The 13075-nt window shown below is 36.6% G+C and overlaps 1 protein-coding gene across 3 annotated transcripts in view; it reads left to right on the top strand.

Moving 5' to 3' along the window:
* The window catches only part of INPP5A (inositol polyphosphate-5-phosphatase A), a 457340-nt gene that overhangs the window by 337913 nt on the left and 106352 nt on the right, over positions 1 to 13075 (top strand). For all 3 annotated transcript variants that reach the window (XM_014607835.3, XM_019484184.2, XM_059730011.1), the window contains exon 9: positions 2795 to 2879. In XM_014607835.3, coding sequence (XP_014463321.1) covers positions 2795 to 2879 — 85 coding nt within the window. The remainder of the gene's footprint in view (positions 1 to 2794; positions 2880 to 13075) is intronic.

Genomic DNA, 13075 nt, shown 5'->3' with positions numbered 1-13075 from the left:
GAATTTTTAACAATCACAAGTGAATATATTCTGTTGTCTGGGGAATTCGTAAAAATGTTTAGTTGCATGGAAATCTTATAAAAACCTGGAACACATCTATGTCTTGTGGAGTGACCACAAAATTCAGAGTCATGACTCCTCTTTTCTCAATTCCTTGTTTCACCTCTCAATTGCTGTGTCATTTGGGAGGTTAGAAAAGAGTTTACTTCTGTGCCTTTGTCTTCCCATCTATGAAATAGGATTCTGCCTCTTGCACAACTAACCATGACATTGTGAAAATAAATGTCTCCATAATGCTTCAAATATGGAAGATAAAACTGTTTGTTGTCAGACAGAAATTTGTTGAAATATCAGACTGAGAATGAAAATTAAGAAAAATATCTTTGTAAGGTAGACCTTCAATGCTGATGTCATTTGAGTAACTTGAGGACCTCAATTAAGCTTAATTTAGCCTTTAAAACTGCACAGTAACAAAAAGTGTGTGGACATCAAGAAGTTTTTAAAATTAACCATTTTCCAGCTTTAAGATTATTTTGATTTATATTCAAAACGATTCCCAATTAAATCAGATAACGTGCAAGTGTATGGAACAACTGGATTTTAATTAATTGATTAGAAGCACAACTAATCTGCTGATTTGTTCATCATAACTGATTGATTTTTTTCAAGTTAATCTATATAAGAGACAGTCTAAATGGCTACTTATGGCACACTGTTTGTTTGAAAAATTTATCTTTGCATAGTAAATCCAAGATATCATCTTCATAATATCAATTTATTTTAAGACGTCTCCTTTAAACCTTGATGTAATTCTAGTGATATCTTTCAGCTTTTGCCAGCAGTAAATGGCACTGAACAAAGTCAGAGCTGTGATATGAATTGGGGAAGTTGGCAATGCAAACAAATCCTTTCTTGTGTACAGATTGTATATCGGATTTTGCAATGGTAGCGTTAGCAAATTGTGGTAATCTAAATCGTTTAACTTTTAAGCTCTCATTTTACTTGAAGTGCCATGAGGGGACTAATCAAATTAATGTTACAAACAGGTCAGTACTGACAGGCTTTTCTTGATGGTTGGTTGCAATTGACAGTATATAGAATTTATTAATAGTAAGTACAATACTTTGTCAGCTGAATGGAGAATTTGGAGGGTTTATTACCAGGAAAGGATAGTTCTTTGCAGGAGACTGTTTCAAATAGCCACTGCCTTAGGTTCAGTGTACATGATTTTTTCATTGGAATAATATTGTTTATGTAATAGATTGCCATTAACTAAAAATGTAGTGGATTTTTTTAAGAGCAACATAGTATCTCACTGTAAACTTTGAGATGTGTTCTTATTTTATAGCTTTGAAATGTCCAGATAGGTGTAATATATTTGAACTTTTACAGCCATTTAAAACAAACGTCTTCTAGCTGGATATTATTGTTCCAGAGGCTACTTAGTATGGATTTCTATATAATTCTTTAACTATCCATGTGGGTCTTTAGCTTCAACTAAACTGTGATATTTGGCATCATGCTGCTCATATATATATTTACTGTCAGAATATGTCTAATTTATTGTCTCAGACTTGTTATTTCTTTTTGTGTACTGTACACCTAATATGCTAGGCCTCCCTCCCTCAAATTGTAGCTGTAACATTTTGGTTTGTTACTTTATGGTCTCGTTGGTTAATAATAGGAAATTAATTAGTTGGTTCCTGTCTCAAGGTAATGAAGTGTTGATTCAGTGACTCTCATTTAATTATTTTATGTTGTTAATGTTGAAGGATTTGCCCAATACCAAGATCTCTAGAAGCATGTACAGTTGTTTAATAGCAGCAAATAATTAATATTTGACCTAAGATTTTTTTTAAAAATGAAACTCTTTGAAAAAATAAACATCGCTCTTTCCCACCTAAACAAAGGCCAGAAAAGAGAGTTTGACTTTGTCACACCCTGAAAGTTAATGGAATTGGTGGCAGTAGATACCAGAGTAAAAGATCTTTCTACTTATAGGCATACAAACATTTTTAACGTCTATTCCTCAACTGTTATGTCAGTACACAAGGAAAGAGATGATTTTTCAGGAAGCCGTAATCTAGCCATGGGGGACATTATAGATCAATATTATCACTGATAGTAATAAACAGCGTATAGTACTTCTAAACTAGTTTTTCATCCCTGAATCTCAGAGTGCTGAATAAATACAGGTAAACATTGCAATCCCTATGTTACAGAGAGTAAACTTACAACAGAAACTTTAAGGCAGACATTCTAATATAGAAGTATCCACTAATTCTGTATGATTCAGTTTTTAGGTCCCAAACTTGAAACACCAAGATCTGATTTTCAGAGGTGCAAAATAGGCAGGTACTGTCATCTCAGAATGTGCTCCTTGTCCTTTGATCATCATTTTCCTCTTTTTCTGGACTGAACTGCAGTTTGCCCTTATCCAACTCCCCCATTTTAACTGGGCATTGAGAAACAAATATACCATAACATCTGGGTTTGTGTAAACAGAGACAGACCTACAAGTCATCTTAAGTACATAAACCAGCACATCCAATTCAGTTGTTCATATATAGTGAAGCTTTAATCCAGTAAAAAGAACTGCTTCTTATATTACAAGAATAATATTGTTTGTGTTCGAATTCAAAACATAATTGTGAATACATGACTTGCATTAAAGTACTTTAACATTTTGCAGTTGCAGTCCCTGGAGAATTTTTTGTATAGTACAATAGGTGCTGTCTTATATAAATTTAAAGCTCAGTGACAGCAGTTAATGTGTTTTTGTATGCCTTTTCAGAATAATAGATCAGCGGTTTGAGAAAGTTTCGTATTTTGTCTTTGGAGATTTCAACTTTCGACTGGATTCCAAAGCTGTAGTAGAGGTAGGATTTTCTGTGTTCTTCAGTGCTGGGCACTTTTTAATGTCTTCACTTCTTGCATTGTTTTCCTTTGGAGAGAAAATCATAAAGTGACTTAAAGCAAAGCATTTACTATTGATGTCAAACTTGCCAAGGAACATTTTTATCATGAACGCTTAACAGGTAACTGAAAATGACTAAGGAATTAATCTGATTCAATAAAAAGTAGCCAGGCATACTAATAGTTTTCAGTTTATTTCCCAAGAATGTAATTGTGTACCATGCTAACCAAATGCTTTAGAATGAATAGACTGGTTATGTATGCCTTGATTCTGAGAGAACCAGGTATTCTCTGTTCAGAAAGGCAGCAACAGTTCAGAAAACTGTTGTGCGGGCTTAGCATTTCTGTGGATTAAGAGAACTCAATTTCTCCCTCATTTGCCCGCCAGTGATTCATTCAGGTTAAGAAGTTCTAATATTCTAGATCTCAAATATTTATTATAATCCCTGTGGGCTAAGCCTTAACAGTTCCATCTTGCTCTTCTCCCCCGGGGCAAAATCCAAAATGTAGCTAAAATACTGGATCTCTGTAGGGCAGGGGTGGGGGAAACATGCTGTGAAGAGCACATACAGAGGGAGTTGCAGATTCCTGTCTGCTCCACAACATTGCTGTCTTATTGCTCTCTTCATTGGACAGCAGGAATTGCGGGTGGACTTGAAGGGGGGTCTCAGGTGTTTTTAAGAAAAGCCAGGGATTGCAAGAGTGAAAGGGAAGAGTCTGTCCCTTCAACTACCGTAGGATTCTGTGTACAAAGTACTTAACACTTGTAGTTCTTGCATGACTCCAGAATTTCATTTTAAGCTTTTGCCTGTTGTCACTTGCTATATCTCACAATGCTTTTTGTTTTATTAGAGATAAATGCATGTTTACGCATATAACAAGTGAGGAAGTTTACATAGAACTAGAGATGTTTCCTAAACTTCTAAGACAGAATGCCCTAAAAATCACATGTGCTATAAATATATTCATGACTGGAATATATGCAAATCTTTGTGGGGCTGGCATTTTAGTATGGGGAGATGAACAGAGGATCTGTATAAAAGCCAAACAGAATACGGTAAACCATTTTCATCATGAGTTGAGATTACCTTGAGTTTATTGCTAAAGCTCAGCTCCAAGTAACACAGGGTCAGAAATAATATCCAGGGTTGACAACCACTTTAATCTCATGGTTTTTCCTTTTTAATTCCCAGAGATATCATAGTGTCTTTTTGCCGTCCTTGAGGGCAAGCATGTGTCTTCTTTTAAACCAAAAGCTAATGCTGCTTTGTGGTTTACACAGCAAGAAATGTGTGCGCCCAAAGATGGGGTTCCCCTCTTTTAGCAGTGTGATGCATCCCTCATTCCACCTGGGATGTTCAGTCTCTGGTCTGCTGAAAAGTAATAGTACTTCATGTAGCAACTGGTGTATATAGCCTATAACCCTCCATATGGAAGCATTTATGCGATGCAATCCTTTTTCTTATGGACAAAACTGAGGGATAATTTAAATGAAATGCAAAGCACTGATTTAGAATATTCAACTTTTTATTATGGTACAAGTCAAAGAAAACTCTATTAACCATTTACTACCCCCAAAACGTCAATGTTTAGATAATAATGAAGAAGTCAGTTACATAATCATCTTTCTTGGAATGTCGGTGTTTTGGTTTTTTTACTTCATTCAGATTGCAGGGATGTAGGTGAGAATATGAGAACATCAGTCAATCATGCTTCAGCAGAAATATTTCCTTTTTCCTGAGAGATTCTGAGCACCCTAAGCTACCAATGCCTTAAGTACTCTTCAGGATTGAACCAGTAGAAAATGGTTTCCCAATTTGCTAATTTTCATTAAGATTTTAGTTGAGGCTTCTATTACATTAGAAATCTTGTCAACAACTTTAAAATATTCCATAAGCGTACATGTATTATATATGCTCATACTATATTGTATGGTACACAGTACGTGCAAGTTATGATAACTTATCCAAATGTAAAGGATACATGAATGCTAAGTAAGCAATATATGAAGGGTAATGGTCAAAGAACTAAAAATTAGTCTGTAAATTTAGTCAGGCCTCTGATAACATCATATACCCTAACACTGAAGTGGTAGGTAAAATGATGGTTTTAGCTCTCATTTTGGGTCACTTTAGTAATTAAATCATATTCACATTTGGTTATTCCATTAATTATTGTTGACAAGTAAAGCATATTTTTTCAGTTCAAAATATTTCTTGGTTTTAAAGTGATTCTCTCCTAACAAAACAAATGATATTACCCATAAAGGACATGAATCACACAGCAGATTCAGTAATAGGAAATGCTAATAAAAAACATACTTAGTACTTGTGTAGCACATCTCATCTTCAAAGTGCTTTTGACATTAATTAACATTTGTTACCTATCCAAACCTAAGGGTACAGAGAAGATTCAGTTCAACCATGAATCAAACTTATTTGCACATCTTTTCCTAGAATAGCTAATATAGAAAAATTGCAATTCTCTTCTCTTCCATTCTTTATTTGACAATAAGCATATGACATTACTCTACACTTTATTATGTAATAAAAGGCCCTATTGCAATAACACATGCATACAGTTCAAGTTGCAAGTGTAACCATACATTTGTAGCAGTCTTTTGTATTTAGTACAAGTATTGCTATATCTGTGGCATCCTGAACATGTAAAACATGGCTGTGGCATGCGTGCACAATTTACTTCATAGATATGATAGTACTGAGAAGATTCTTTCGACTTCCAAGATTCCATAGTAGTAGCATGTGGATTATGAATTAAACATGGCAAGTGCATAACACTCTCTTTTGGTACAGGTGTGGTGATAGGTGTAGATTCTTAGGGGACTGAGCAGAATCTGAAGCCTAATTTTAAATGATTCAGTTGCAAATAATTTCTAATAAAATGATTTGTCGATAGCACCTTAATTATTTGAGTTTATGTAGCACTTTTCATCCAGAAGAACCCTAAAACACTTTACAAACTGATTTATACTTGTTGCAGCTCAAGCCCTCGCTATCATAGCAATCACTGTAGTCAGTGGAAAGTGAAATGATTTGGCCAAGGTCATACACCAAGTCAGTGACACAATGGGGAACAGAACTGATTAAGCTTGAGTGGCCATCCACCACTTTTTGTAAAACCAGTCGAGGGTAGTGCCAGGTTTAACAGAATGCAGTGCATTTTATGGGACAGTTTGAATTTGCAAATGTAAAGTGAGTAGGATATATGTTTGAATTTGAGCCTTCCAAAAGATCATCTGGTGCCCTTTTTGCATATGCACATGCAACTCTCTAATATTAGGTATTCATTTCACTATTTGGTTGTCTATTAAATGCCAGTATTCAAAGGGTCAGTCCTCCAAACTATAATATTTGTATCTGTTACTAAATTTCTCTCTCCTTTTCCTACATACCTTTTCCCCTCTGTCATAAAAGCGCAGATTGCCAAGTATTTAATTACTGTAAAATGCTATAAGCAACAGGTAACCATTCACAGAATTATAGGATAAGCATATCTTATAGTAGCATAATGTAGTATATTTCTAAAGACTTAGTCAATATGTCTATTGAAAGAGGGAATAAGAAAGCTGTTTCCATACACCCAAGTGCAGTGTGCTACATCACATGCCAAAATGTTTTCCTTATTAATTTATAATTAATAGGCAATAAATCATTAGTGTATAATTTATTAAAGATGTTATAGGAACCTAAATCTAAAGTAGTATTGATTTTTTTGCTAGGAAATTCTGCTTTACTGTTGTTGGAGCAATCCAGGGAGGATCAATAAAACAGGCATAGGCTTCTAGTGATTCCAAGATCCATATGTGCATGAACAAGTATGTTGTCCAGAGGGATAAACTGGCAGACAAGAAATAGGATGTCAGCAGCATACCAAGCATAGCAAATATTGAAGAAATAGAATTGTTCTACAATGGACTTGAATTATAGTTTGAGTCTAATCTATAGCTTGGCACAACGGTGTACAGTAAAGTTTTTAGAAAAATAGCTACTGCTCAGACATATTAGCCTCTTCTAAGCATTTTAAAATCTCTTTTGAAAATGGCTAATTGCAAGTTTCCATATTGTATTAAATCCAATTTTCTTTGGCCTAAGTATGACCGAAAAGAAAATGAATCTTTTCTCTAAAGAGTCTTTCCTGATGGTTCTGCTTGTGCCAACTCTCAAAATGTAGCATGGCTACTCACAGGCACAAGGAATTATAAGATGTAAGGTACCCATTCCTGTATACTAAGTACCCATCAGCGCTTGCACAGAAAGTGAGAAAGCAGTCTCCATGGAAATGGTCTCATCTTGGGACATGCATGGTGCCAGTTCTAAGTAACAGTCCCATGCTTAGGGCTCATAGCAAAGAGAAAATGCCATGGGGACCATTACTTTAATAAAAATTATGTTAATCTTATAAACAGACGTATGAGGTAAGTTATTTACATCAATACAAGAGAGAAGGTAACCAGTTTGTGGGCCCAAGCAGAATAAGTAAAAAAATATAAGGCCTCCTTGGAAATGAGGCAAATTTACTTTGTACAGCTTTTATACTTTGGATTATGCTGGAGCTTGAGTTACAGATCTCCTTAACTAGAATTTGATATGTATATGCTACCAGATGTTAGTTATTGTGGCTCTGTGTTGCTGTTTAATAAGCCACCAAGTTTGTCATTTAGCTAAAACACTGTTATGTCACTAGTCTTCCTTACTATATTAATGTACTAAAGAATAAACATCACCTTATTGCTTTGTTACCCTGCACACCTAATCAATTGCTGGAGCCACAAGACTACTGTTAATTGGTATCTACTTTGTCACAGTTTAGATAGTGTAGATGTAGGTTTTAGCTCATTATTCTTTTAATCATAGCTCTTCCAGCTATGTTTACTTTAGAGGGGCATAGTGACTTTCCTTGTTTATGTCAGTTTGGGGCTTAAATTACTATTGTGGTTTTAAAAATCCCTGTAAAGCTTAGAGTGAAAGGTATGACATAAATGTCATGAGAGAAGGACAAAGAGAACATCCTAGTATCCTAATATATTTGAAATTTCTGGCTTACAAACATCTATTTTTGTTTTGTTTTTCATCCTTTTACCTATAGACAATATCTTGTTATTCATAATGATATATTACCATATTTATTTGAATATAAGATGATCCCTCTCCCCAATAATTAGAATCTATATATGGAAAATGTATAGATGTGTAATAATTTTCCAGCTATGGAAGCTAATTATTGAAAGTTTGCCTTGAATTTGTCCCCCTCCCACTGCTACAGCAGGAAAAATAAATCTGGGGGAGGCTGAGATTGCCCATTTGCCCTCTGCCCCCCAGCTTCTTCCTCCTGCAGCCCCATCTTCTTCTCCCCTAGTGGCAGACCCTGCTCTCCCTAAGCACATGGAAGCGAGGGGCAAATTTGAGAACAATGACTTTGAAATAAACATCCCTGTAGTAATATGCACATAAGCAAATTATTATAGGTACCTGTACACTTAGTTCATCCAGAATTGATACAATTTACCTGTTTTGAAACTGCTACAAATTTTAGCACAGGTACTCCATAACCACAGTGTTAAGCAGCACTTTTATACATACTCGTATATAGTATAAACCAGGGACGGGCAATTATTTTGGGTGAAGGGCTGCTTACTGAGTTTTGGCAAGCCATTGAGGGCCGCATGACAGGCAGCCAGGGGCAGATAAATATTAATTTTCTAAATTTTTTTAGGGGCCCCGCAGGCCGGATACAATGACCTGGCGGGCCACGTCTGGCCCATGGGCCACATTTTGCCCACCTCTGGTATAAACTGTGTGTGATATTAATCCAAAGCCAAAAGGTTTGTGATTTACCATATAGTTCATTCAGCTAGGCCTCAGCAGAGATGACAGTGTTTCAAGCCATAGAGACCCCAAAAGTCAGCACTGACTGCCCAGTGTGTGTGTGTACTCCAGATACCCTAAACAAAGGATCCATGTATTAATTTGACCCCTACTCATGACAGGAACCATTTACCCATATGGGCCATGGGTTTTATAGTTATGTTCAGTATTGGCTATGTTTAATCACCTACATAGATGGTTTCCGTTACTGAGCACATGCTGCTTTTGGCAGCAGTTTAATGATAGTGCAATTAATGAGGTTTGCTTGTATGCAAATGTAAGATGAGGGGCTTTTTTTTCCCATTCTGATTGAGCAGAAAAAACCTCCTCATCTATTAGAGTAAATATAGTATATACTATACCTTCTTATTCATGTTTGAATTTGTAGTGGATAGATTGATAATACTAACATAATAAAAGCTTCCACTCATGTCTAAGCTAGTGTACCATAACCCTTACTTGTCTAATGGGGCTTTCAGGAATCACTAGTGAAGACAGTTGCAGGCCACCAATTTCAGTTTATTTGTACAATACAGCAAATGTGGTTCACCTTTATAACAGCATGCATCTTACAACCAATATTTTGAAATAATTCTTTTTATTCAAATACTTCACTGTGAAAGGTTCATTGGCACAATGGTCTCATTTATTGGCCTCTGATTCATCTTCCTTTTTTCTTCTAAAAGTTCCCAACAAAGTTAAATAGTCAGAAACTTAAAATGTGTATTGATCATTATAACTGATCACTATAATAGATGTAAGATCAACTCATTTCTATTAACAAATATTTTAATTTAATTAATATTTAATTTAAATGTATTTGTTTTCTTCACCTGTAAAATGTAATGATTTTTTCTTACATTCAATTCTACTTTGCTTTACATTTGTTGTATTTTAACGCTACTTTTTAACGCTTTTTGTTGGTTCTGCTTTGTTGTGCTTGCAGTATTTCCTTCAATTACTTTACCTTTTCATACCCTGACTACCAAATGTGTTTTGGCACTTTTATCACCAACATGTAATCATATAACTCTATTTATTGTATAGTGTCAGCACTAGCTTCCAAGTTCATTTTAATATCTATCTGCCTAAGTTATTTACATCTAATGTCATCATGCAATTTTTTATGCTGGTTTTATGCAGACAGTGTTCTTTTCCTAATTTTTTCTGATGTTTTCTGTTACTGTACTAAAGAAAGGTGACAATACCTGTAGACATATAATCTCTATACTTACCAAAAATAGCATTATGCTTTTATTGTAGTGTGTTATTACAAATGAAATAGGAATTCTTTCTCTTTCACTGCAAGAATATGGAAAATTGTCTAGTAGAAATTAACTGATACCAGTTGTAACACTGAAAAATCTGCTGCAAAGGTGGGGATCCTGTACCCTGAAGTTGGAGAATGCTAAAAAGTTAGAAACAATTAGCAAGGTCCATACCAAAGTCCCATTCTTTCAAAAATGTACAAGTCTCTTGAACATTTTTTGAAACATATCTTGTACTTAAACTCAAGTGTGTGTATTTGTAGGAATTAAAGGGGAGCTGGGTGACCACTGAGTCAGTAATAAATTAAAAGGAGTGTAATAAAATCTTTAAAACATGACATTTTGGGGCTAAGCAATGAACAAAAGTTTGCTTGGGAAGCGAATGAGGAATTGGATCACAAAGGGTAAAGAAGTCTAAGCTCTTTAATTTCTCATATGAAACAAAAAGTTAGGATGAGTGAATGGAATGGAACCTGTCACTAGAGGCATAAAGTGAATTTTCTGTCAGTCATTGAGAGCAAGCAGCTTATCACTTCCTCCTTTCTGCCTGTTGTAGACCACACAGAGTTTGACTTTGTGATGGATCAAATGTCTTTTAATCTCAGAATTTAGCATTCTTCTGTACATATTTTATTAATCAAACATCTAACCAATGTCTGATGTTTTCCTTCAATTTTAAAAGTACATCTCTACAGTAAATGTGGGAGTAGAATTGGTCCCATAAATCTTTTCTTGCCCCCTAATTCACATGAATATATGGCAGTGTTAGTAGAAGGGTCATGACCCCTGTCTGTAAATTTGTAAGGCTGCCTACACATTGGTGTCCAGTCCTAGCTGTCATTTTGTGCTTTTAACATGCAGAGATGGCCTTTCCCCTTCGTTTGTTAGAGCAGATGTTCTTGATTGATTTGCCTGGCATGAGGGAGAGTTTTGGTCTCCAGGGGGTTAGCTTTTTATCCTATAGTTCTTCAAGCACTGAAGCAGGAAACAAGGCGCTTTCCGTAAAGTGGGTACTGGGCAGTGCTTTTCTCTAAGGGATTGCTAATCGGACTTTTTGCATGATCCTCCACCATAGTATCTCTCCTCAGGTTAACTCCAGTCCTGCAGATGGAGACAGTGCATTCCTTTGGGATAGCATCAAATTGATAGGTTATTTTGCCTCCAGAACAGCCTTACCGTGGTCCCCTTTCTTAAAATGCCCCATAACTCTTATTAATCTCAATTACTCAGGCCATGAGACTGGACCACTTTTGTTGTACCTACCAATGGCTGTAACATATCCAGCCAGGAGGTGCATCACCTCGTTCTTTCTGGCAAACAGCCAGTAAACTCAGTATCCAATTGCATTGTTTCCCTTGGTCCTGTTTCCCCTACTTCACCTGATTTTGACGGTATATAGAAGACCCTTTTTATCTATTTAGCTTGTAGCGCACTGTTAATGCTATAAATACAGGATATTTTTAATAGATAATACAATCTGGGTACAATGTGGTTTTCCCATTTTGAATTAAGAAATTGATTGTTTCAGATAATAATATTTAATCACCTTAAAGGGTCTACTGATGATATAGTAAATTCAGAAGATGAAGCAGAATAGACAGCTGATTTACTGCTAATACTCGAAATGTTCTAAAACTACACAAACTTATTTTTCATACCATAAAATCGTAGAAATATAGAGTTGGAAGGGACTTTACTTCGTCCAACCCCATGCTGAAGGCAGGGTTATTTCTGACAAAACCATCCCAGGGAAGTGTCTGTCTAACATGCTCTTGAAAACTTTCAAGGATGCTGATTTTACAGGTTAAGCTTGCTCCACCCTTATTGTGAGAAAGTTCTTTCTAATATCCAACCTGAATTTCCCTTGCTGCTAAAAGCATTGCTCTTTGTCATGTCTCCTGCATCCCTGAAAAAGTCTGTCTCCGTCTTCCATTCTTCCGGGCTAGGGACAGACATTACACATAAACTGATTTAAGTGATCAAAAACTGGTTTAAAGCTGTAACAGAACACGTGTTCAGTGCATATAAACCAGTTTGAAAATGGCTGAAACTGGTTTGATATAAACCCGGTTGAATGTAGTATCAGACTTAACTGATTTAGGTCAAACCGTTTTATGCAATATCTGTCCTGATCCCTTATTAGTTTAAGACTAACTGGACACCCCCAGCATGCCAGCATGCTCTCTGGATGGGTGGGGCTCTCTGCTGCACAGCAGAGTTGGCCCCTCTCCTCTGCTCCCTGGCTGCAGCTCTGGCACAGACTGCAGGCTGCTTCCCTCCTCCCCCTCAGCACTCCCTGTTAATCAGGAATTCGGTGTCTGCGTATTAGCTAGCAGACCACGCGCTGGCTACAGTCCTGCTGAGTCAACAGGTAGCTGGTAATGTCCCTCTGTTGTTTTCTTAATGGGGTGATAAACACTGAGTTAGGGGTAATAAACACTGTGTTATCAATTCCCTGCTGGGCTAATCAGAGCATCCTGCTAGGGTCTGGCCATGCCCCACCTGCTGCTCAGTGCTGTGGAAAGGACAGGAGGGCTACTCTAGTACCCCCCCCCCCCCATCTTCTAGCCTGAGCACATGCCTGCATTTCTGGGATGTTTGTGCGGTTACTATCTGGTTCAACCTAGCCAGGTTAGACTAACCTGCAAAGATTGAATTAATTCAGGCTCAGGCTTTTTGAATGTCTGTCCCTAGTGCTGGTGTTTGAAAGCTATTATCAAATCCACAGTAGGTCTCTCCTCTCCTCTCCTCTCCTCTCCTCTCCTCTCCTCTCCTCTCCAGAGTAAATAATCCTAGTTCTTTCAGCCTTTTCTTATAAGTCACATTCCCCAAATGTGTGGTTATTTTGTCAGTCTCTGCTGGATTCTTTAATTTTGCCACATCTTTCTTGAAGTGTGGGGCCCAAAACTGGACACAGTATTCCAGGTGCAACCTCACCGGTGCCAAATAGAGCAGAAGAATCACTACCATTGATTTGCAAGGAACACTCTTATTAATACCACCCAG

This window comes from Alligator mississippiensis, chromosome 6 (assembly GCF_030867095.1).
Source record: "Alligator mississippiensis isolate rAllMis1 chromosome 6, rAllMis1, whole genome shotgun sequence".
NCBI classification, from domain to species: Eukaryota; Metazoa; Chordata; order Crocodylia; family Alligatoridae; genus Alligator; species Alligator mississippiensis.
This window is presented reverse-complemented; position numbering and strand designations above follow the sequence as displayed.